The sequence below is a fragment of the Apostichopus japonicus genome, chromosome 17, assembly GCF_037975245.1.
Source record: "Apostichopus japonicus isolate 1M-3 chromosome 17, ASM3797524v1, whole genome shotgun sequence".
NCBI lineage: Eukaryota > Metazoa > Echinodermata > Holothuroidea > Aspidochirotida > Stichopodidae > Apostichopus > Apostichopus japonicus.
This window is the reverse complement of record NC_092577.1, coordinates 12312672-12339901: the sequence shown is the minus strand read 5'-3', so window position 1 is coordinate 12339901 and position 27230 is coordinate 12312672. Positions and strand designations below refer to the sequence as shown.

The 27230-nt window shown below is 33.4% G+C and overlaps 1 protein-coding gene across 1 annotated transcript in view; it reads right to left on the bottom strand.

Moving 5' to 3' along the window:
- Window positions 1-468: 468 nt before the first annotated feature.
- LOC139984705 (uncharacterized) overlaps window positions 469-27230 on the bottom strand; it is a 66113-nt gene continuing 39351 nt past the window's right edge. The window contains exons 2-4 of the mRNA XM_071998719.1: window positions 13287-13503; window positions 5820-5994; window positions 469-3294 (exon numbers count right to left, since the gene is read on the bottom strand). Coding sequence (XP_071854820.1) covers window positions 5867-5994; window positions 13287-13488 — 330 coding nt within the window. The 5' untranslated portion in view covers window positions 13489-13503 and the 3' untranslated portion in view covers window positions 469-3294; window positions 5820-5866. The remainder of the gene's footprint in view (window positions 3295-5819; window positions 5995-13286; window positions 13504-27230) is intronic.

Sequence of the window (27230 nt, the reverse complement as noted above, 5' to 3'; positions counted from 1 at the left end):
TGCAACTGCCATTGCGATATTATTGTAATATGCAACAGCCTTTGCGATTGTATTGTAAACTCAATGTCTCCGCATCTCGCCATGAAAGCTGAAAGGAAGAAATCTTCTTCATTTAGGCTGTGGTTGTATATAGGCACATAGCCTAGCGCAGATAGCATATCATTGTCAAATGCTTAGGTATATTTGATGGTCGTTAGTGTGCGCGAATTATTCATTTCACTTATATTATTGTCCCTTCATCTAAACCAATAACCTCGCATGACACTTTATTGACAGATGTACTCATTACCCAATTCCATAGCCAATGGTATATAACTTTGTTTAATTGATTGATACAAATTTAATTGTCCGTATACTCGCTTTTATTGTACCGGAAAGTATATCCAATGTGTTTATATATCCGAGCGAGTTGTCATTCATCTAAGTTCTATAACCTAATATGAGAAATACAACGAAAACGAATATAGCTGTTCTTCATTCTTTGGAAAACATCATGTTTCGATTATCATACTTACATAAGCTGCAGTTACATTTAACATGTATAGATGACTAAACCACAAACATAAAGAGAAGGGGAGAAAAAAATTAATCGAATTCAACAATTAAGACATTTTTTTATGCAATCAATTAAAATCCAATGATGATTTATCAAACGTTTTTTTGTGTCTTTTATTGAATCTTAAAACCATGAATTTAATTACAAGTCAAATCAAGCGAGCAAAATAGATCAGTTGGTATAGTACACACACACAAAGTTAATGATGGATGAAGCACTTTAAGAGGATAATTTATATGGCATATCTCTCTCTTTGTCATATACTTAACACATTGATGATGTGTCTTTTCTTGAACAAGTGGTTCGCTTCACTAGTTCAACATAATTAAAACAGAGCGAGGCAGGCATGTCTTTTACTGTCTTAACATTGTATCACGTGAAGTAAACATTGTTATTACATTTTTTTTTCTTCGCTCGGTTTGAACTTGATATAAGTCGTTTTGAAATGTTGGAACAGTAAAAACCTGCATTTCGTGAAATTTAGAACGAAAGTTTCGTATTTATTCGCAAAACAGAACTACCATTATTTTACTCTCCTTATTTTTATAACTGAGTGAAATGATTAATTTTTCAAAATAAATTGTTTCAGTAGGAAATAGGACTTTCAAATACCTTTCAAACAACATAACGTCAAAATAATTATATAGCTCAATAACCTTAAATTTGGTTGTTCGTATTTTGCTCACTCTCGACCGAATAGTTTCTATTTATTTATTTTCAAGGTTTCATGGGGGCTTAATTTTTATTTCAAGTATCTGATTTATTACTATAAGCTGTATAGAATTGACTACCATCACATGTGTTGTAGGATATCATAGTCTGTTCAACGCAAGCGTATACAACCGCAGTTCCTTTTCGAATGCCAAAGCAATATATTTACTCTTATATATCATACGATAACATATATGAATAACCTCTCTCGATGTGGCCGGCCTGCAGTGAAAGTTTAAAAATGAACTAAAAGTTACGCTACTTCAGTCGATTTCGCGTTCAAAAGCTCATTAAGCCTCGCCGTGCACGGTCTTAATTAGGCAGTTAATTTACTTCCCGTTTCGATGTGCTCTCGATAATGATGATGAATCCGTAAGCTTGAAACGCAATGATCGATTTTGCAAACCGATTAGTATTTTTGAAATTATTGGGGGGAGTAAACTCTACCATCTGTTAACGTGTTTTGGAGGCTTTCCATAAGTGTTCACTTACTGACTAACACACGAACATATATCTGTATATCTATCTATATATGGCTAAAGATGGAAAATGGATAGTACAATTAATTGAAATATTTTAAGAAGCTATTTTCACCCTAATTTTTCATCTTTTTTCTCCTCTTCAATTGTCTAGTCGTTATGGCACTATTTGCAAATTTCTTTTATCCTTTTTGTTCACAGATAAGCTTACTCATTTGTTTCTTAAAGGTTGACCAATGCAAGCAATTTCCTGGGGATTCAATCTCTTCAAATAATTCACTATTATTTAAATATCTAAAAACAGTCTAAGAAATGTCAAAGAGAGATGGCGTGTTTTGTGACATTGCAATGGACTGAGTGTGCGTGTGTACACATGTTTTTGTATTCTGACCGAGGACTTGAACAAAAGAATTCCAGGTCCTCGAATGTGATTTCTAAAGAATCACCACGTTCTCGAAAGAATTCTATTGTTATAGGGTATTGTTAAGGTTAGGGTACGTGGATTTGAACAATTGAAAGAACAATGGAGTCCTCGGTCTGAATGTAAAACACACCTGTGTGTGTGTGTGTTTGAATTAAACTAGCCTTTATTTGAATTCTGGCATATTTCTGGCTATATCGGTAACATTTAAGTCACATATTTAAAATGTGTTTTAAAAGACAATATAACACCATATAACATAACTACAATGACTGAACTAACGCATTTCAATGTTACTCTCAATTTAATTAATTCTTTGAATTGACCTTAGGTGAAGTGAGAAGGTGACAGTTATCCGTTACCATGGTGATCAATAATTAAAAAAGAAAGAAATAAGAGCAACAGCAACAAAAAGCTGGATAATATAAGTTGAACATTTGAATTAATAAAAAATATCCATGTTTCTTTTAATATTTAGTAGAATTTGTTTTCTTAATAATAAAATGTGTACGTCATTCCATTTCTCCTAACAATATACTTCTGTTTCTAAAAAACAAGAGAGAGTTTTTCCAACAACTAGATTTCTTTCTTTGTTTTGTTCATCATTTTGTACATCAAACAATACGTATAACAATGGAATCGAATAAAGACACAATATACTATTGTTTTTTAATAACGGTGGTGAAATCTTATTTAGTGCTTTTGTTTGGTCTTGATTTTTTATGTAGGCCAACCATTCCGTCAACATGTTTCGTTCATGCCCCCCCACCCCCCTTTTTTTGAAAGGAACGAATGCAAAAGTATCATTTTTTCAACAGATAATAATTTGTCAAACAAAATAATGCTATTGAGCAATAAAAATAAGAAGAAAAAACAGTTAATTTTGTCATGTAATGGATTTTGTTCTGCTTTCTTAGGTTAAACTTGTTGAATATTAAAATCTATTCATTGCTTTATTAAAATCATCTTCACGGTAGCCTCCAATGAACTTCTTTGTTCCCCTCTTAGTGAGTTGATGGAATGTCTTGTTTCTGTTTGAATGGTATAAAACGTAGGTCATTAACACGTTCGTTGGTGGCTTCCGTACTTATTAATTTCTGTTCATTGGGATTCCAATACGGTAAAACCTGCAAAGGGAAATAAAATAACAGAATGTACATGAAAAACACAAAATAAATATTAAAACAAAATAAAAAAATCTTGGGTTCTTTAAGCTTCAAGGATAGTGGTTATCGCATTTCTTGAAATGATTTGGCTGTTAAGTAAAATCGCTAATTTGGGATAATTCATAACATTTGTCTGATGCACGCTCTGAGAGAATAATGATTTTGATCGATTTTATATAGTAAACGATCCTTCAAACAGCAATGTTGATTAACATATTTTGGAATTTCAATGGAGACACAGATTGAGGACATATCTTTGTATTTTTGAATTTAATTTTTTAAAAGAAACCCATTAAGTTATACCTTCTGTATTCTACAACCTAGTTTACTTATAGTGTCAAACCATAGGAGAGAAGAAGATCCTATAATTATTTTATTTTATTTTATTTTATTTCATTCTTTTCTTTACTTTTTGATATTCTTAGTTTATTTTATTGTTATTTATAAACTATCAAATTACTGTTCACATTTTACAAATTGACAAATAAAATAAAAAGTAAACTAAAAGTTTTAGAGAAATTTTGAACTCCTACCATCCCCATCCCTCCCAAAACTAAACAAAATATTCCATCCACCTATTTTGAATTTTTTATATGATATTTTTAGACGGCCCGGAAAACATCTTCTGTGGACACTTTCTTTCACTCTTCTTGGGAGGACACAAATTGTCCACACTGTTATTAGTTGATTTGTTACTGATTTAAGATATCTCTGATCAAGGGTAACCTATTTTGATTGGCTATAAAACGTCTCTTAGTCAGGCAGAGGTTATCCCAAGCAGACTCGTAGCGAGGAATTTGCCAAGGGAGGGGCGAAGCCTGAATGCAAACTATCTAAGCGTAGCTTCACCATAATTTGGCGTGAAGCGTACAAGAAAATTGTGGCCGAAAGTGTCTTGTTGATCGCTGGACATGGCACTTCCCAGGCCTTGTAAGTTGCATCTAAGCATTTTCTACTTTGAAATTACTAGCGATAAAAAATTATGCTTAAGGGGGGGGGCAGTCTCCCCCTTCGCCCCCACCCTTGGCTAAGCGCCTGATCCCAAAGCTTTACTTTGGCTATTATAAACATTTTTGTTGATTTAACTTTGAGACCTGATGCATTTGAGATGTTTGCTAAGTTGTAAATGGTCTTTTGCATTTAGAAGTTCAACTCTGTATAATAGAAATATGACTTTCTGTGATTTGAAATAATATCAAGAAATTCAAAAACAATTTTCCCATGACATAATTCATCCATTCTTTCTTTTTGTTACCAAATATTACCAAATTACACAAAGTTCACATTTTCGAGATACAACATGCTATTTTGGTGTAGTTTTGACCTAAATTATGCAATTTAACAAAATTCTAGCAATTTCGCTAAGTAAGCAGCTTCATCCACTGGAAAGATCCATTTATACAGCTAAGTAAAGCAAAGTTAATCGTCTAGCTCAGCGAGGCATCCTTAACAGCTAAGAATAACTTACGTTGTCCACCGATCGTATGACCGTTCAACCGTGGATACGTTTCTATGAATCGGAGTATTTTAGACGCTTCATAAAAAGCTATGCAAAATTACTTATTGATATGAAATCTTTTATATCAATAATATAATATTAATGACAAAATAAAAAGTGTGTCTTAAAGATTTCAATGTCAGCAAATCGAGCCTGAAGCTGTGTGTTAAGCAATCTATAAAAGACAATGTGTACGGTATATTTGCTTTGACGCAATGACTGAGTTACAAGGTTATAAACTAATTGCGCGAGACACTTAAACCGACCTTCCGTCAAAAGTTCGTTCTCCATCTGTTATTACCATTTTTTTTCCTTTCTTTATCAATATTTTATTATTGGTTCGTATTTGATCTATTCCTTTCTTGAGATATCAAATGAAATCATGTGAAGAATCATTGAGTACTTTGATCAAGTGAAATAAGCTTTTAAATTTACACGCCGCCCGAACAAGACACTGGGAATAATGTATCGTATATATAAATTACAATACTTGTTGTTTCAATATATATATATATATATTTATTTATTTATATATATATATATATATATATATATATATATATATATTTATTTATATATATATATATATATATATATTTATATATATATATATATATATATATATATATATATATATATTATTTTTTATTGTAGTATTGTGAGTAAACTCATTACTTTTATATTAAATTAAGTTTAGTTGAAATTGATGAACTTAGTAGTTCGTATCTTATCAACTTAGTTCAAATGATATCAACTCATTTCAAATGATATCAACTTAGTTCAAATAATATCAACATAATCCAGGTTACAAAAAATTAGTGCAGGATATAGCAGCTTACATCAGAGTATCAAATTGGTTCAGGATTTTATCAACATAGTTCAAATGAGAACAACTGAAATCGGCGCATAAATTGAAAATAAGTTCATAGCCCATGAAATGAAAGACAAATTGAGGCATAAGATTTAAAAAAACATGAGTTAGACTTACTTAAGTCGTATTTTTTTTATATAATAAGAACCAGTCGTTCTTGTTATTTAATATAAATCGATGGTGTTCCTCCTCCTTCTGCCAAGTTTGTAATGCTTGCTTCCCCTATGTTTTGATGTCATCATGGACAAACTGTCTAATCCTGGGATCCCGGACAATCTTTTGGATGCGTAAACTGAAAATAAGAATGATAGAAGACAAATAAAATAACAAATGAACTTAAGAAACCAAAAACTGCAAGGCTTAGCATAAGATTCCTCGCTAGAAGTTTGAATTGCTAACTTTAAAATTGTGACATTTACTTATTCTTGTATCCATATATATATATATATATATATATATATATATAAATAAATAAATATATATATATATATATACTGCCATATATATATATATATATATATATATATATATATATATATATATATATATATATATATATTATATATAAATGTTTGCGTTAAATTTGTTTTCATTGCCCTTTTCGTCCGTAATCATCGAAAATGTCAAAAAGACCAGATGGTTGATATTGACTTTTGAGATTTTTAAATGATCTGTTTAATCGATGAGCCTGCTAGAATATGTTCGTTGCATACTATATTTACTCGTCCTTCTTTTGGCTAGTACAAGGTGCGCTGACATTTATTGTATCATTAATTAAGAGGTTGACTGAGTACGTGGGATGCAAGTATGATATCAAGGTTTCAGTATTTCAAAGTTATCATAGAAATCATTCACGAACAATGTGTTAATTTGATGCTGTGAGTGTAAGCAAAACATAAACAGATGCATATAAATGGAAATCTATCTATAAACTGATTATTATTATTATTATTTTTTTTGGGGGGGGGGGGAATCGTAATAACCGCTCATGCATGTGACTTCAGTAAATTATATACGCTCTTAAGTTTAGACCATTAATAAGAAAATTATAATTTCATTTTGTATTGCAATCGCTTGAATTGTGTTTACTGATTAGAGGAGAATGTTTGTAACAAAAGTGGAAAGATAGTTTATAAATGATGGCTAAAAAAGAACAACATTCATGCATTATTAACATGTTGAACGTTCGCCACAATAGTTGTTCTCAAATCTGGCCGTCATCGAGATTAACATCATCTGATTCAGAACTAGAAATAGTCTTTTTCGAAGTATTACATAACTTGTAAATTATTCAGAGTTTTCTTAAAGTTGTCGACTCGAAGACCTGGTCGGTATATCTTTGTTAAAGTCGTTAAACTATCTGACCGCATAAACCATAGGACACCTCTGCCTCGTGAAACTAATGTAAACATGTTGTGTTCTTGTTCTTTTTCGTCTTTTACTCTTAAATTACCTTTCCAAGTTTGGTTGCTTGAAGCTTCTCATATGACATTTGCTTTTTAAATGTGATGCATTTATGGATGTGGTATCGGAAACATCTATTGTGTCTTGGGGGATAACACGAAACTCTTGTGACATTCTTAGGGAGTAGTTTAATTTTTTATAGTCACCGTTTTGGGTGTGCTTCTATGGAAACATTCATGAAAAGTAGCCGTGTAAGTTGATCTGTGTTAAAATCTATCCTGAATTTGTTCCTTAGGGAATATTTCGTCTGAAAAAATACAACTGCGCATGCTCATATCGCGTTTCTTGGTACCTTCATACCAATATTCGTATATTCTCGCGAAAGTAATGGGAAAGTCTTCCAAAGAAAACCATTAAGATTTTCTTCTTTCCATGATTGGATAAAGAAGAGTACAACATAAACTACCCATGCTGTAAGAATCAGGGCGAGTGAAGGCTATGGAAAGCATCTTATAACAAATCCCGAATATAATAACACAGGTTAATATATATATATATATATATATATATATTAACCTGTGTTGGTGACATATTTTGCCATTTCTCTAGCACTAGCATATATACGTGGTAAAGCCTATATCATATGGTGATCAGTATGTCTCCTCAGATATTATAACGACTCAAGAATGGTCACAAATGTCAGAATATCCATAATTCAGCAATCTAGAACGATGGTTCGAAAAATTGGCCATTAGTGATATTCTCTGAATATAAGGGTATCAACGTCATCTAATAGCTCTTCCATTACATTAATGGCAATTAATACTGAAAATTATATTCAAACAGTAATACATTTAGCACTGGTAATCTACAGAATGAAAGTATTAAGTATTCCATAACCAATCCGTGCTTTAATTGTATATGTATGGTGTATTTAAAATTTGGTTAAGACTGTGGTAGATTGAATTAATGACCAGCTTATAATATAATGGACCATTACTATACTTTACTACTTGCCATTACTTGCCATTACTCGCCTTTACTACTCGTCCATGGTGCTTATATCCAACTAAACCACCGTATAATATTTAGAAATCTAGTCTTTGTAGATCAAATGTGTTTTAGATACAGAAGGATGAGAAAGATACAACTGACAGGCAATCTCAACAAAAAGTATAAAAAAAAAACAAGTACTGAATGTCAATTGCATATAAATCACCACTATCAACGAAACATAAATCTTAAGAACAAATTTCAGAATGACATAACGCGTTATTAAAATTGATGAAAGGGAAAATGACAAAAGGTGTGAACCTTAATTTTACATTTTCCTCAAAAGTTATAAAACCCATTACTCTAGAGGCGGTAAGATGGCCTCGGTCCTTCATTATAAAATATCCATGGTTGGTAATCTCTCGTGTAATAATTCAACACCAAACATATGCATGGATTGGGTATAGTTATGATACTGCATGTTATCTGTATGTGTGGACGAACGTATATATGTATGCGTTTGGATAGATAAATATGTATGTATTCATTTATATGTACATATGTTTACCATACCTATTGTATACTATTTCTTTTCAATATAAGAAACTGTTTATATTTTGACCTTTGAATCTTGAAATTGCAAGATTTAAAATGTACCTTCGTTTAGTGTTTTTGTTTTTTTGTTTCTCGACTTTGCTTAATCTCAATATATTTCTTATGACCCTCCTTGGCCACAGTATAAAGTCATGGATTGCTGAAACATATTAAATCTACTAAGATAAAGTGGACACGATGGTGAATTTTTCGGTTGTCGGTAATGCATGAACCACATCGCAAATTCTCTGTTTGTTATTTCCGTTCGCTTCTGTTCATACAAAATGAAGGAGAATAACATTTTAATCAATTTTTAAGGTCATAAATGAAGAACAAAAATGTCTTGTCCTTGTGTGACACGAGGAACTTTTCTTTGCACCCCTCAATGGCTGGCTACAAATTTAGCTTAATGATCATTTTGTTTTGTTTTTCGTAAATAGAAAACAGAATATCCGCTATTGTAATTTTACCTTTTAAGCTATTAACCACGTAATGTCTGATTTCCCTAGCATTTTTCATTAGCCGATTAGAATGTTAACTGAAACTGACAATTTTTTTAATTCGAGTTGAAACCTGCACTTAGCAATCAAATATCATTGATTCCTAAGAGAATATTGATGAACAACAGCCTTCAACAAAAATAAAAGCAAAAAAATAAAAAGCATTTACTACGTATGACTCAACGATGTATTAGCAATTACTACAAGGGCATTCCTTTTAACATTAATAACATGTTCAAACACTTACAAAGGAGATAGCATGGAAATAAACTTATCCTCAATTAAAGATGGTGACATTTGGATATAATCCCATGGAAGTAATTTATAAAAAAAAAAATATTAAAAAAAACACATTTCTCTTCTTTGGAAATTAGAACGAAGTATATTCTTGTAAGGCTCGGTTAACAAAAAGAACTTTTGTCTAGAAGAGGAATGTATAGCTGTATCTAAATATTCACATTTGGTTGTTAAACTTTCTTCTTCTCTTCTAAAGCTAGACTCTTGAGGGATTCTCTTCAAAGACATTAAAATATACAGGCCTTTAGAAGCCATTTAGCAGTATTTAATCATGATTTTCTCTCAAAAAGTCTTTCATTTTGGAATCCACTAGTTCTTAAAAATTAACCTAACGTAGTAAAAGTAACAGTAGGAAATAAAGGCATATTGAAGTTTGTAATCTCTTAAACCAAAAAAAAAAAAAAAAAGAGTATAATTCTATGAGAGGCAATCAGGCAGCCCGATTATAAACAAGATACATTTCGTAACTACGTCTGATGAAAGGTATAAACGGATTTTCTAACTAGTCAAACAAAGTTGATTGCTTAATCACTTGTGTAATCTTAGCTCAATATATTTTCTGGAAGCATACCTCGAGATAACTCTGTGCCCTAACACGCAATTGTGCCTGTATATTACGAGCCTATACCGTCATAGGCCTATATTAAAGATTGCGGGTGCTAATCTACATCTTTCAATGCCGAATATATTTCTACATATTCATCGAGAATCATCCAGTATAATAATACATCGTTTTGCCTTAAAATCTTGTTTTCGTACTTTTCTTAAATTTTATCCTAAAATTTGTTTATAATGTTCAACATTTCTAGGTCAATAGACTGAGTTTTTCTCTCCAAATGATGACGAGTGGATTCCCCTAGGTACATATTATCATCGTTCCGCTTTCTATGTATATGTTTATTAACATCCCTTGTGTTCACAACAGGATCATGTGACAATAAAACGTTAAGAAAGATATCTGTCTGTGACATGTACGACCTAATAAAAAGGAAGTATAATTAGGCAATTCCTATGTCAATTCTTATGGAATAGTACAAGAGTACGGGTGTGTGAGCTTGCATTGTATACAGTGATTTTATTGAAGTAATTACATGTGACCTAGATGTCAATATCCGTCCATCTAATTTCGTTTCTCACTGAGCCACTAATCAAACTTTTCAGGTGGAATAGGATACTAACTCAATAAGACGAGTTTGTATTTACTTTTAGAGCGAGATACAGTCATGGTATAGTTGTTATCCAAAAAATTGAAACCGGTAAACCTAGTTTTATTTGCAACAATACGAACACCAAGATATACGAACGTCACGTTTAATTCAAATAGACATGATACTTGTCTGTCAAAGTTGCTTACATATATCTTTGTCAGCGATATTCATTGAAATAAATACTGATAAAAATCGAAATACATTCTTATGAAACTGTTTTAATTTTTTTCGTTTGTGTCTGTTATCATTAATTTCCGCAAAACTTCTTTGCTGTAAGATTATCGAAGTTATATAAGAGTTTGATTTTTTTTTTAAATTATGGACAAGTGTATTTCGGCTAGCAGGAAGTAACAATAATTATCTATTAATCTAATAATCTATTAATAAAACTACCTGTGTGTGAAAAGGCGCACAATCTGTTTTTGCTATAATGCAAAACACTTTATTCAAGGCAACGCGCAGTGTTTTGCTTTTTTCTTTATCTTGTCTCTTTCAATTATACAATTATGATTTAACCACGAAAATTTATTACAGATGCACCCTGTCTGCATGGAAGAGGACTCAAAATATGTGGATAATATTTCATAAAGGATATATGACTTTTTGATTGATATACATCTAACCGTGTGCTTGTAAATAGTTAATCAGTAATAACTATGTTCTCATTAACGTTATCTGTTAAGGTAAACCTCCTCGCAACCGAACGACTTTTATCCGAAATTAATTATTAATTTTTTCTTATTATGACATAAACTAAAACAATTATTCATGAATGGCTGCTTAAAATTGTTTTCAAAATCAGTGAAGTGCATCGTCTGAATCTGATATGTTATAATTCTTCTAATAAATGCTCCTTACCATCACTTGGCATTCATTTTTTGGAAGGAAAGAAACATAATAAATCCTTGAAATGAAGTATTTGAGAAAGATGTCTACTGCTATTTATTCATCAAATGGCTCATTGATGCAGAAGATCAATTTTCAAGTATTGGGTACACTGCGGCGAAGATTATCGTATAGATGGTACACGCGTTTTTATACATAATTGCCACCAGACCTATATACGTACGTAACTAATTATGCGTATCGTTGGGATATTGATAACACGCAAAGGTTATTCACGTCTTTTATATGCTGTTGTTGTTGGTCTCCGAATAGACCAATATAAAGTGGCAGCCGATACTCATAGTTGGTACAACAACTATCTGCTCATGTCCCACAACCGAGCATCAGTTCTTACTATACTTTGTGTTCGTAACACGGTAACATGTATTACAGGTGGCACTGTACTAGCTATGATTATCCGGGTGAAAGTGGTCAGATTTATGTCTGAAATAACGACAAACCCGCCACACCCTAACATAAGAATTTTTTTAATGCACTGCGTAATCCAAAACTTTCTAATGATGCAAAAAGTCACTGCTAATGTAACGTTAGAAAGAATATTGCTTTCGCAAGTAACAGCTTTCGGTTCTATATTATTTGTTAAGTACAATACAATATTTTCGTATTTAATCCAACTTTGTTGGTGGCATCAGATCAAAACAAATAGTTCTCTTACTTTGTTTTATATTAGGTATAAGAGCAATTTCTTGGTTTACTACAGCCACCTCCCTCTTTGCTATATCTATCTTTGCGTTATTTGATTTTGCAAAGTCACAAATGGCGTTTCAAAAATATCAATCACTTCATCCTGTCGAATTAAGACGCCCTCAAAGACGTCTAACAGAACCAACCGTGTCAAGATTGTAGGGGCCTATACTTCAAACTTGAGGCGCGCAGCAGTTATTTTGGTCGGCTCAAAAGGAAGATTTGTATTTGTAACAAAGGAACGCCTCGAGGTTATAAAAGAGGTCGCTTTGGAGTAAAAACAAAAGTAAATACATCGCACAGCAAGAGTTGATTCGTGCTTTAATAATGAACGAGAAATGCATTCAAAGCGAGCAAAGATAAGATAAGCGTATCATTTACGTCTTTGCGTTGCTAGCTATTTGTTCGATACACTGCCCTCTTAAACTGTTGAACAAATTTTTTACTCTGCAGCATTGGGTACAAATGTATCCAATTAACCATCGTTGGGAAGAGCTTTCGCCCACAATCCAAGACAATTTTATGACAGTATTACCAATTTAAATTTCCCAAAGTGGTTTTATTGGTCACAATTGTCTTCATTTTACTTGTCGATGGGTAAAACTTAACCCAATTTTGGTTGGCGAAAATCACCATCTGATATAACAGTCTAATGCTACAGGCAAAAAGTTAACGAAGTCAGTAAGATTTTATTTCATGAAAATAATAATCGAAAATGATGAATTGGTAGCGGTCGGCTTGTATATACTTCACTATAACTCAAATGCTATAGTTTAGCTCTTCAAACGATCGGGCCAAAGTTTTTGCAACATTCTTCCAGTGTAATGGTTATGTTCTGTTCTTCAATGTATAACACTGGCTCAGTATTTTCTATGCCAAAGTTAGCAGATTATTTTGCTAACAAGTCAAAACATCGTTTTCATTTCCCTAAAGTTGTAATCAAACGTTCAGCCCCACACTGTTCCGTGTTATTTAACATTTTTGAAAGACAGACTTACTTGGATCTTCGATTTGTTTCTCCCTCAGGTAATCCAAAATGATTTCAAATAATTCATCATCGCTGATTGGTTCGTCCAAGGCACTCCTAACTGCTCTATCCAATAGGGCTTCATTTTCATCGAGAGGTGCTGCCTCTGTTGCCAGGGCAAGTAGGAGGACAGCCAAAAGGGATGCAACAATGGCGGCAAAGATGCTCTTCATGGTGATGATGTGAGTCTGAAAAAATAATCCAAAAGGAATATTTATGACAAGATGTTTTTTTTTTGTCAGCCAATTCCACTAAAGACTATAAAGGCGACTTACTTACTTGTTATTGTTTGTTTTTATTGTTCTCCAAAAAGTTATATTATAGTTTAATCGTCGGTGATATTATCTTTCATATCATTTCATGGTAAATTGACGCAAGCGAAAACATCACCTCTGTATCAACATAAAACCAATGAATATGAAAACATAATGCCCGGTGGAATCTCATATGACACGTTTATGGTGCACGTAACAATATTGTGGTGTTGTATATAATTATTTAACCATCTTGTAGTTTATATACTTGGCTTAAACCTATCATTTTCTTTTCTTTCACAGTATTATTAAGTATTTGTAATACAATGAAAAAAAAAATGAATGAACATAAATTGTCACATACGCTATATAGAGATGTGACCTGCAAGTTAAAGATGAAGAATGTTGCGATACAGTGAACACCTTTATATTTACACCCCTAACAGAGCAAAGTAATGTTGGGTTATTTAATTTTAATTTCATTTATTTATTTCTAGTATAAATATAAATATTAAACAGCTGTCTATGACTATACCTCCGGTTTATTAGCGTTTTCAAAGTAAACGCTTTAACTGAGAAAAGCTCGTTGTTCTAATGATGCTGACGATGTTGCGTTGACAATCTGAAGAATTGGTACAAATATTTGGAAACTTTGACCTTATTCTCACCGTCAGGCAAACTAACTGCAACTAACAAATCTGCAAACGGAATTTCATTAACTTAATCTCTGGCAGGCTTTTTGTGTGAAGACAATAGCGAAACACGAATACTATGATCTGTGATATAAGTGGAAATAATAATCTCACTTTTTATAGTTGTTATTTAGTTATTCCATCATCTGACGTCATAAAGTTCATATATGTCCTAAAGGTAAGCTATTTTAAATCGAATTCAAAATCACGCATCTCATTAAGTAATACAATATAGCACGCCTGTGTCCGCAAAACTACTAAACTGTCTGTCTGTCTGTCTAAATTGATATTAACAGCTGTATGTGCCTCTATCCTATAGCCAGTCACTGTGTACAAGTAACATCCGATATAACACTGTTTACAGGCAACACGCTAACTGCTCTCTCCCTAATCTTTAGACACATTCTCAAAATGAATCCCGATAATATTGATGAAACTTTAATTCCAGTTGTAGAGTATCTCTGAAAGCGACTTTCGATTGACACTCAAGTGGTTTGTGGATCACACCTGTTGTCTGGAGAGCCCTTGTTCGATTTTCTTGGAACTTAGTAAATTTGACATGACTTAGTTCATGTGCAAAGAATATAACGCATTCTTTGTCAATAAAATATCAAATGTGAATGACCTCACTATTTATTGCGGATACGTACAATTTATACACTCATATGACTGTATGGTAACTAGATTGTTCCGCCGCCAAGATGGATAATATATATATATATAAATGAAAATCGTAATGAGTTGGAAAATCAAGAACAGTGAAAAAACTTTCAGCCTCCACCGGGATTCGAACCACGGGCCTTCCGCTCTGTACGCGGACACCCTAACCACTAGGCTATGGACGCTGATTGTATGTCCAGAGGTTCGAAACCGGTAAGGAAGGTCGTAATTCCACTGTAGGCGTTTGTCACCTGTATCGAACAATACTAGTTCTGTTTTTGGTGACATATTTTTGCCATACTCTAGAGATCAAACATGATGCTAACCAATTCGAAATCATTTGTGATTCCTAAAGCCGGATCTCGAAAGAGATACTTTGAACAGACTTTATGTTAATATATATATATATATATATATATATATATATATATATATATATATACGACACTACAGTGCAAATATGATATTCATCAACACTTTCTCACGTATTGATAACGTCACCAATTCAAATAAGTGGATTATCACGTTATTATTATTATTAATACCAAAGTCATTAAAAACAACCTTGGCATATTGATGTTAAGTTATAGCACACTGAGTTTTCTACGTAAGATATTGCTATAAATTCTGAAATTGATAAACGAACGGCCACGCCCTTGAACACCGATAGGTTCAGACATAGATTAAAGAATCCCCCAGGTTGAACTAAAGTGGTGATCTTCTTTCTGTTATAGTAGAGTTGTCATACATGTTGAAATAACTTCTAATATGCTGTAACACATTGTAACACAACAAGTTCATTTTTTTCATTTTTCATATGTCATATCAACATGCTGTTGTTGTCTTGTAACATGCTGATATGATATCCTCACAAACTGGTCTTTTAAATGCAGCTATATAACATAATGAATATGCATATATCACTTTAATCATTATAATGTGATTTGTTATCACAACCTACAGCTTTAGCCAGTACTGACCTTGAGAGTCTTACAAACTAAGTTGTATTTTCATTTTTATAGAGTTTTCCTGCTTCACCATCAAAGTAGCAATGATAACATTGCCTCTTATAGTTACTCTGATTTTCAAACACGCAAGAGTGGGAATCATAGCCAAAAGCTATAAATTCCAATATCCTCCGAATATAAACCAAACGTTGGTTTAAGCAAATTCTAGTAATTTCAATTTATTTCATCAACAGCAACGTCGTCGTATTTATAAAGGATTTTGCCCTTTCCTTAATGTTGACCAATATTTCACTACAATTTGAATCATTCAATTTCACGTAATTTGTTTTTTACTATTATCATTGAAAAGCTGTAAAAGGCATTACTTACATAAAGACGTCGCAATTACCAAACATGCGTGATTCGTTATATCATACTTACGGGGTAAACAGGACGACATTAACACCTAAAATACATTTCATCCGACTTGACTCAATGTTACCCCTCCCATGCATGGTAATCATGTGTGTTGTATGAAAGCATCCTCTACAATTATCAATAAAGGTGAAAATCTGAACATTTATCAGCAAAGACTAGAAATGGAATGGAATCATGTAACCAACATCAGCTAGAACGGATTGTAGTGTAACATCACTGACACACAACCACACACAACTGTTCATTCCATTATAATATCTGTACCGATACTGCGCCGATTCCAACGCCCAACGCATCCACCACACATTAAGCCAGACTCAGTGAATACACACATGAAATCAAATCGATACCCGGCTGATTAAGTAGCAATGACAATGACCGAGACAACAAACGAATATCGAATTCGACCGTGACGTGTCAAATTGCCTTGTTAAGACGCTATGTACATCAAACGACTTGAGTGTCCCAACGTGACACGCATGCATTACCTTGTTGACTGACTATATGTAGAAGGTTTGCAATGAAGGCCGACAGTGAAGAGCGGTCAGTGAAAGAAGATCGATATAATTCTCTAGAAAAATGTCTTTTTTTAAAGGTTTTTTGGTTAATTTCCTTCCTTTTAATATTTAGTACTGACACCCAAAAAATGTTTATGAAGCAAATCAAATCCTTTAAAGCCATGTCTTATCCTTTTATTTTCGTAAATCTTATTTTGAATTTATTTTAATTCATCATTTTATGGTATTCAGTCCCTCATTTATACTGATTTTTTTTTTACGGTTGTATTCCTTGCAACAGCAACACAGCGTTACTGTCTTGCTTTCTGTCAGATTCTTTATCATCGAAATTCAGGCGTGATCGGGGTGAGGTAGAACCCCCTACCCCTCCCCATGTCCTCATTTGAACCTCACACGAAAATTCAAAATATGTTATTAGAACAACTCAAAGGTCACACCCCCCCCCCCCCTGGATCTATGGCTGTAATTAATTTTAAGGTACATTTGACTGATTGGAGACGCACTTCGCGGACAGTGAAAGATTCCCAGAAAACACTATTTATGTGCACGTTCGAATAAACTGTTGATGACTAAGAAACGTAATCATAGAAAGAGTTTTCTTCTCTATAGTGTTTGCCGTTTCCTTTATCTTCCATTGATTTGATTTAATCTTGCCATGATTCATTGCTGCCCTCTAACTTCCAATTAGGTAAGATGACCCCCAAGATCTAAATCCTTTACATTGTCATAACAGAACTCCTAGAAGGTCATTTCTGACAACTGAGACATAGTTCTTAGTTTCGTTTTTTCTACGAATGTTAATATTCGCAGACAGTATCCGTATTAAACATTGAAAAAAATATCAACACAACTATGAATGTGTGTTTCTTTCCAAGGTGATGAATAAATAATACGATGTCCTTAATTTGAAATTCAATGGATTGCTGTAATACAAGGACAGTTCTTGCTTGTTATTCTTCTTAAATTGTTTTGGGTCTTATCGACTCTGAATAAGCATGTATTTAATCACGTTTTGCTGAGAATATAACAAATGAAGAGTCTCTCATAAAGATTGCCAATTTAAGGACACAGACCAAGCATGGTAGCTATTTCCTTATCTCGTAGACTCACTGAAGTTTATAGAAAACTCTTTACTTTCCATAAATATTTGTTTTTCCTCCTTCAGTGATTCTATCAACCTGTCATTCAGTTAGTAAGTTATTCAACATTTGTTCCTCAAAGTTGGCGAAATGATAAACCAATTAACTATCAGAGGTTAATCAATTGATAATTCTATATTTTCTTTTAAATTATAAGTAAAAGATTAATCTTTGTCAACTCTTGGTTTCTATGTCAATTCTTTACGGATGTCCTTTAAGACCATTTACGTATATACCTTCTGGATCTTCAAAGAGGCCAAAAGGAACTAAAGGGATAAATATCCTCTTCAGTTCCAGTCAGTTTCGGAACTCATTACTTAACACATGTTTCTGTTTCCATATTTGCATTTTACGCTGCCCCGAGCTTACATTTTACACCAATTTTTAGGAGGTCGGTAATCTGATATCAAACACAGAAAGTAAAGAACATATTCAAAAGGACGGTCAAAATTTTGGCGTGTTTTATATTAGGTTTTAAAATGCCACAGAAGTCTGTTTTGTTTTCTATAGCATATATTGCTTCAATTCGGCATTATTTCGTTCAAGAACTTAACATTAAATCCGAAGCGGGTAGTTTTAGCCAGTGATTAAGACCCCTGTAATAATTGCCATTGATTTTGCGCATTTTCAGATAAGTTAATGACGTCACCAATGGGTCAGTATTGTTAACCATGTAGATAATTCATACACATAGTACTTATGATGTAACTCTGCCTCTCATTTTACAATGTCTTTTTTTTATTTTATTTTATTTTTTTTATAATCACTGAAAGTGACAAAGCTAACGCGAAAGAGAGTTATCCTTTTGTTTTAAAATGAAGGTGTAAGCAAAGTCAGACCTTTTTTTAATGATTTAGTCACATTTAACGACAGTTTCTTACATGCCTCAGGGACAAGAGTCATCATCCCCAAGGAGGTACGACTGCGATATGAATCAGCATGCCTAGTGACATTTGTGTAGATCCAATAATCGAGGGAAGGAAGAATCAAGCAATCTGAAAATCTCCTCAGTGCAAATCTTCCTTGAGAATCAAATGAAATATATGATTTATAGTGGAAATATTGGGAAATAACCAAAGGGAAAAAAAGAAACTATCTTTGATATTACAAATAGATTACCGATCCAAGTATACTACTCTCTTATATATATATATATATATATATATATATATACATATAGATCAGAGTTTTCTGCTGACGGCAGTTTAATCTATACACTTACGACGCTCTGTAAGTACATTAACATTTTCCAATACGCGCATGGTATAATAACTGGATTCATTTTGTTTTCATGAATACATTACTAAGGTCCTAGACCTTCTTCTACTTTACAAATAAATTTCACAAAGGTAAAGCATTGTGAAATATTTCGTATAAATGTCACCATGATCAAATATGGAGTATTCCTTCCTTATCGCTTGTACAACCCTTTCTGGATAACATGTCTCATGGACCTATTCTTACATATTACGTTATTGTCACGAGATAGGCAAGTCTGCCTTTAAGACGAGCAGTCAATTTTCACAGGTTTTTATTACCCCGAGCATTCTTAAAACTTTAATGACAGTTTTGTATAAAACTTCATTGTGTTTGCAAGTTGACAGCAATCAACCAAATCTTAAACTAAACAACTGACTTCGTACTATTTATGACCGTATATAATGTACTTCTTTAGTCAAAGATAAATACCAATTATTTGACACGTTTACTTTAATACTAAAGGTTTGGAATTTCAGACCAACCTTACCAATCTGTAACCTTCAAAAACAAAAATTGGAAAAACGAGATAAAGCTTAATGTAATCATCAGTTAAGTTGCACATTTATTATCTCATAAGAAAACGGAAAAAGGGAGGGGAAATAATGCATATTTGCGCAAAGTTTGTTCTAGTCTCTATTCTCTCTTTGCTTCTGGTTGACGTGGACGAAGCTTTTTTTCCAGCTAAATTGATCTTTAAGAAAGCAAGACGAATTTTAGCTCTCCATTTTCGAGTTTAAGTTTCACAAAGAGTAGAACTGCATCAATTATTACTTGCGGCGCTTTTATGAAAACTAAATGTTGGACTTTATTTCTCAGGGACATGTCCTTCGTGATAAGAGAAACCCCAACCTGGTTTTCCGTAGTGTTATAAAGTATTTCCTCTTTGTCGGAGTCTATTTAAGGAGTAACGATATGTGTTTTGCTTTTTTTTTACCTTTTTCTCTAGATGTGAAGGAGAAAACTAAGAAATTGATTTAAAACCATGTCATGATGGCTAAAAAACTATTTTAGCAGTTCATTATACATATCCAACTTAACGCCATCTTCATATTTTTTTTTGTATCGCACGCTAGTCTGCCAATCATGGAATTGGTTTAGGTTATATATGGTTTACCCTCTCAAGAAAAGAAATTTAGATTTTCCCTTCCCTGGAATTCAATTTATTAATTTCCCACTCGAATTTCACATTTTATCCTCTGGATATATGGTATAGAAAAGCAACAAGAAATTGATGAATCAAACAGAACTCTTAGTTTCAACAGCTTAATCTCGACAGAGTTAGATCTCTCTGGGGTTAATCGGAGCCTACAGATAGCACATTGAAGGGCCTAAAAGGGGGGGGGGCGAAACATTACAGAAGGCATTTCTCTATAGATGCAAGTAATTTGTTAAATGCATCTGTTTTGCTGGTTATTCATTATATTACAAAGGTAGTTTGAGAAAAACTGTAGTGTTTCCTATAATAACATTTTTCATAAATTTTTCATAATTGCAAGATGTAAAACAGAAATGGTTGATGTTTTAAGGACGATTCCGAAAACGTTTCAATATTATGAAAAAGAACACAAATTAGATATGAGGATAAATGTCAAATGTACGAATATAGAAATTATACATTTAGCCAACTATATGCACGTTTGATCTAGTGTGACCTCAAAGTTGGCAGATTGGGCTCGGCGTGTGTGGCGCCATAATTGTTCACAATACATGTCATGTATATATGGTGAGGGTTGAATGTACGCAGTCTAATAATCGGCGTAGATGAACAAACTCTGGACCGACCAAGCAGCCGATATACACTCAGATTACAGTAACTGCTGTAAATCTTAAAACTTTGTACCGCAGTAAAAACTAGATCGTGTTGATAAATCTGATAAATTGGTCGCATGTGCTATTAGGTTTATAGTAAGAACTGAGGATATATGTAATCACAACAACCATATTTGTTGGCTTTACACATATGCAGTTCTTGCTGTAATCCTAATAGCACCCTTCTACTGTATATATCAAGACATTCACATTACGTACCATCTTGATGGGTCTAATGGGTTTGGCGCACAGTTCACTGATAGAGTATAGCACACACACACTGCCCTTAAGTTGTACTTTTGCATTCGTGGTTTAACCTTACACGCACATAAGTTTCAGAATTACTTAACATAAAAGTAACTTCAGAGGAACTGCCATAACAAAAACATATATAAGTTCATTACAGTTCGTAGTTCCCCTATCAAGACAAGACTTAAGTTAGAAAACAAAAATACATACATTTTGGAAGAAAGATCTACTCTAACACGTTTTCTTAATATATAAATTGGTATGTTACAACCAATTACTCGTATCCTAAAGCTATCTGTATAAGTTTCTGGTGAGCCTCTCTGGGCAAGATAAGGCAACGTTTCTGATATCCAAATTATTTTCAACAGTATAGTTTAAGTTATCCAGGAAGAGGTTAGATTACAGTAAATAATTAAATTGACAACTATCCATTTGGTTATAGCTTAATAAGTCAGATTTCCCCCTGGACATCTTTCAGATAAACGTACGCCAGTTAAACTAATGGCATTGGGTTGAAAAAGAATTGTCGACGCAAAAATCACGATTGTTGTTCAAGCCCAAAATGAGAAAAAAATGAAATAAAGAACTAGGTATCATAATTTTCTTTTAAAAGTTGGTTTAACTTCATATTAAATACCAATGCATTTCCTGCGGCTAATTTAGATTAATCTGTCTATAGTCCTTTGTATCGACCGAGTGTTTTTGTATTTTTCCTTGAATCTTTTCAAAGGGTTGCAACGAAATTCTAACTTATTTGATTAGTTTGAAACGCCTTATTAATAACTAAAGTATGTGCGGTAGAATTTTTCATCAGTAGACTAGGACTGAGGCAATGTCGAGGCTGAGAGGTTATCCGTATCTTCCCAAACCATTATGTCTGTTAGCAGTTGCTTGAGAAAAACAAATACCGCAAAAAAGCAGCTAATGCCAACATAGGCTTCTTAGATCAAAAGGAGGATAGGTTTACTATCCTAACGTGCTAGTGACTGAACAGCATTAGACTCGTCCAAAATTGCATCCACCTGTATTTTTTTTTTTTGCTATGGTATATAAGTGTTACTGAAAGGAAATCTCAAATCAATGATTTTGAAGTATTATTTTCAACCTTTAAAAGCAAGCCCTCTAACAGACTACTCACTTTATATTTTAGGCGATTCTAACATAAACAAATACTTATAAGACAAGCCTGTCGTAAAAAAAATGCATTAAAAAATACATTAAGAAAAAAACATGCGAAAGCACATGGCTCCTTTACAATGTAATTCCAACTAAGGCGTAAAGTGCTTCATATAACTGTGAGGGATATCAACTTAATGACAAAAATAATGTCGAGAGAAAAGAGAGGACATTGAAAGAGAATTTCTCCTTCAATAGTGGAATCAATTTTACAATACAATGACTGCAGTCATAACGTGGAACGAATTCTTATCACGTGGCTTGAAGCTTGTCGAAAACGACATGGAACACCAAAAAGATGAAAACAAATTGACACCTGTAATAATGAAGATTTTTCCGGATGAAGAGATGTAATAGTAAAAAGTATGACTGTTTTTTTTCTTAGAAATTAACCGAAATAACGTTATATAGGCTATATATCCCCGTGGCTAAGGAAGGCGTCGTCTTGAGTTGCGTCTTCACAAACAAACAATACTGCTTGTTCACGACTATCAGGCTTTGATTTCAAATCAAATCCATAGAGACAATGTAACGCTCTCACGCTTTTAGTAGAAAACCCAGAGAGGCGTTTCGCGACTCCCATAGGTCATTCCTAACTTTTTATGCAAGAATAAAAATGAACTGCGATAAAATTATCTTCCTATATATATATATATATATATATATATTTATATATATATATATAGGAACAGAATTTTGTCGCAGTTCATTTTCATTCTTGCATAAAAAGTATGTGTATATATATATATATATATATTTATATATATATATATATATATATATATATATATATTTATATATACATATATAAATGGCGATTATCTCGCCTTCATTTTCATCGCATTTCTTGTCTTTTTCTTCTCCTTTTTTGCTTTGTTTTGTTTTGTTTTTTGGTTATTTTCTCGCATACGTCAATATAGAAATGCGTTTGGGTGTTGGATCGGTTTTGTAACGTTGATCTTCTACTGCTGCGAATATCGTCAAGATTACCTTCGGTACTTACAGGATACTTCACCCTTAACTGAGATTTATTCCCTTAAGGGATGCCAACGCTGATATCCAGTTTCCAAAATCATAAGGAAACTTGCGAGATTTGCCCGTAGCAAGTACGAAGTCAAGTAGTCGGTCGTTGGTTAAACGCGCGCAATTTCTGTCGAGTTTGTTACCGCGGTCGCTTAGAATATAGACCCCCGTTCGTGTTATTTACGGCCTGTTACTGAAGAGGCTAACCTTCCCTTGTATTATGCATACAGACCGCGGGCGAAATTCTCATTCACTGTTAAGAGATAGGAATCCGAGTACTATACTGAACGAGAATAAAAAGAAAAAAAGACAACATAAAACATAGTTCGGAGGTTTGGAGTCTTCCTGGATCGATAAAAATCAAATGTCGGGAAGAAATGATCTCTGAATATGATTCCACAGAACTGGAATAGAAACAATATGCAACTAAGTGAAAAAAGAAAGCAGTCCCATGTGTAATTACAAACCTCGAAGCAAACAGTCATAAGTTACTCAGAGGTTGTGAACAATCATTTGTATGTGTGTGTGTCTTTGTTATAACCTACGGTGTTATCTTCTTATAAATCAGTCATCAAAACACACTTGGTGACATAACGCGTGTCGTCACATATACCGAAGTAGTTTAGCTACGCTACGTTACCAGAAATACAGGACAGATATATTCCAGATTGTATATAAGACTTGGATTAAATTATCGATATCGCTGATAAATTTGAATCAATGTAATTTCATAATCGTATTAGTATAGTGTTTCACTATTGTGACGTCACACAGATTCAACGCCGGCATCAAGATGTCTCGCACGGGGTCACCGTTTAAAGAAACTTTGTGTAACTATATCTACGTGTGAAGTTTATGAACGAAGTCACAACGTACACTGTTCAAAGATGGATGAGGTATATACTGGAAGTGTTAGTCATTTCCACTTTCATTTACGTCAATATTTAAATTATGTTCATTCATACTTAGTAAAGATTCCTAAATCCTATTGGTCCATTCAGGTCAGCTGACCGTGGTTAATCCTGTGAGTAACGCACGGTAAAATTACGGGGCATCACTTTAATAAATCTTTGGTCATATGTAACCAAAAATGTTTTGTTTTATGATTTTTCCCACACATAAATGGTAGTGTATGAATGAACGGGGTTAACCAACGGTCTAGCGTGCGTTACTCACATGATTAATGCTATCGCTGGATGCACGAGGGCGGAGCCCTCGTGCATATCGCTTGCATTATCCCCCGATCGTGCATTAATCCTGTAAGTAACGCACGCTAGACCGTTGATTAACCCCTTATTCATTTACGTCAATATTTAAGTTATGTTATACGGACTTCAACTTAATGTGACATTTCTCTAAAAAGATTCAGTCATATTGATTACCTTTTTGGATGCCGTCATCAGTCAAAATGATCTCAAAACATGTAAAATTATGTTTCTACTTGTAATCTTAAGCATCTGCTGTTGCTTTGTTTGCTGTTGCTATCGCTGTTGCTTTAAGTTAACTTTTGCTAATTGGCTGCTGTTTTTGCTTGTCATGTGTTGTTGTTGTTTTGTTGTGTTTTTTGTTGTTTTTTGCTCGCCTTTACGATTTAGGGCATTTAGAAGAGATACTTTTAAACTTGATGAAGCATAAGAACGAAAAAAAGTAGGAACTTAATTAGCGAGAGAAATACCGTACTCTTTGGTCACTTGCTCTTCGTCCTAAATTTTTTCGTAGTCCGCCTACGTGAGGTAACACGATTTTTAGATTCTCTTGCGTGCCTTAAAAAATTCAATTTTTGCCTCTCGAAAAATCACTGATCTGTGGAAATGGAAAGATTGCTGATCCGTAAAGTCGGCCGTGCTCCTAACTGTGTCTGAATGTGGTTACCGTATATAGAAATTGTGTTTAGTTGTAAAGGTAAATTACGAATTTGAACTGTGATAAATTTGTCTACAATTTTGTCGGAACCTAAGTAAGTAATAACGTTGGCAAGTATCATGTTCTAGCATATTACAGTCAATTTGACGTTCAGTATTTAACCTAGTGACTATAGTCATTCTTAAGATTAAAAAATTCAGTCCACACTAACCGGTGAAGTATATATTTTTCTTTGAAATAAATCATCATAATGTTACGTTCAAACCGTTCCATTATGTAGTTTGACTATGTTGTGTTCCTGTTTGTTTTTTATCTATATGCTCATTACATATTCATTTATCTTTTCTTTCTAAACATTTTTACCAAATGATACAATTTTTTTCTCTCCTCGTCTCTTTGATCCCAAATGTTCAAGATTACATGACATATTTTCAAGATTCTAAACATCATAAAACAAGCAATCTGCATGATATAGAGAGGAATCTGTTAATACAGGTATGTGGATCAGTTACTTCTCTAAAAGATTCAATACTCTACAGTTTCGAAGTGCAAAGTCACTTCACTTGAAAATTGGATAATTATATGGGTAAAATTTAGAATTTATCTATTCCTTCTATATATCTTATATCATCCTACTCACCCTCTCCATCATGGACTGAGTAAAATCATACTCACTGCATAGAATACCTCTCGATGTGTCCATAATTGCATGAGACGTAAAAAAAATATGTTCCGCTCCGCGGTAATACATGCAAATCAGAAAAATTGTAATCTGGGAAGCAAATATTTTGATTCCGTTTTGCGTTGCGGTAAAACGCGCTTGGCCAGCCATGAAACTTTATGCCGCTACAAAATCTGATAATGTGCGTATATCGATTTTGTAAATTATTCATGATGGGCAAAATGATTCCACTTGTGGTCGCATTGAGACGTATATGGACGCAATCAAACGTGATTGCGTATATGTGTACGGACTACTGGGAACGTAATATGAACGACATAGGCAAGTTCGAGTTCACCCTACTCCCCCACCCCCCCCCCCCGCCGTAGCTACGATGGAGAGTGCATATTATTTATAGAAACTAACAAATATCAGTTATGGAATTTGAGAAAAGGCTAATGATATAGGCATAGCGATACTTTTTCACACCAAGGTATATATATAAATAAATATATATATATATATATCGCATATTAGCATAGGTTGTAAAACATCATGGCGTACGCATGTTATTTTTTTTATATATATATATTTAGTCAGGTTCCTCTATACAATTTGCTAATGGATAATTTCTTACAATTTCTTATGATTAAATATCTTTAAAATGACTTATTTTATCCGTAGTTGTTGTTTTAATGTTTTGTTTACTGCGATTGTGCTCTCAGTTTTAACTCTATACTTTTACATTATTAACTGATTTGTTGCATATCTGTACACATCTGCCCCCCCCCCCCCCCGAAGAAAACAACACCCATACGCAATGACCTTCTTGAAATTAAATCAATAAAAGAAGAGGAAAAAATTAGATCGATGGCCTCAAAACTTTGAGAGATATGTCTAGCCTACTTAATAAAGTCTTATATCTTTATATCTTGCTATTCCAGAGTATTCTAGAGTTAGAAACAACTCTCGGGGTATTTACATATCTCGTATGCAAATACCTGGCACTTTTCATGCAGTCATAAGTGCACTCGACACCCACTTAACGTGCCTTAATGGTTATTGCACTACTCCCTCGATATAATCCTACCATGTATAACTGGGAAGACTAAATACCCCTCCACAATCGATGACGCCGTACCATGCGTATATTGGAAAATGTTAATGTACTTACAGAGCGTCGGGAGTGTATAGATTAAACTGCCGTCAGCAGAAACACTGATCTA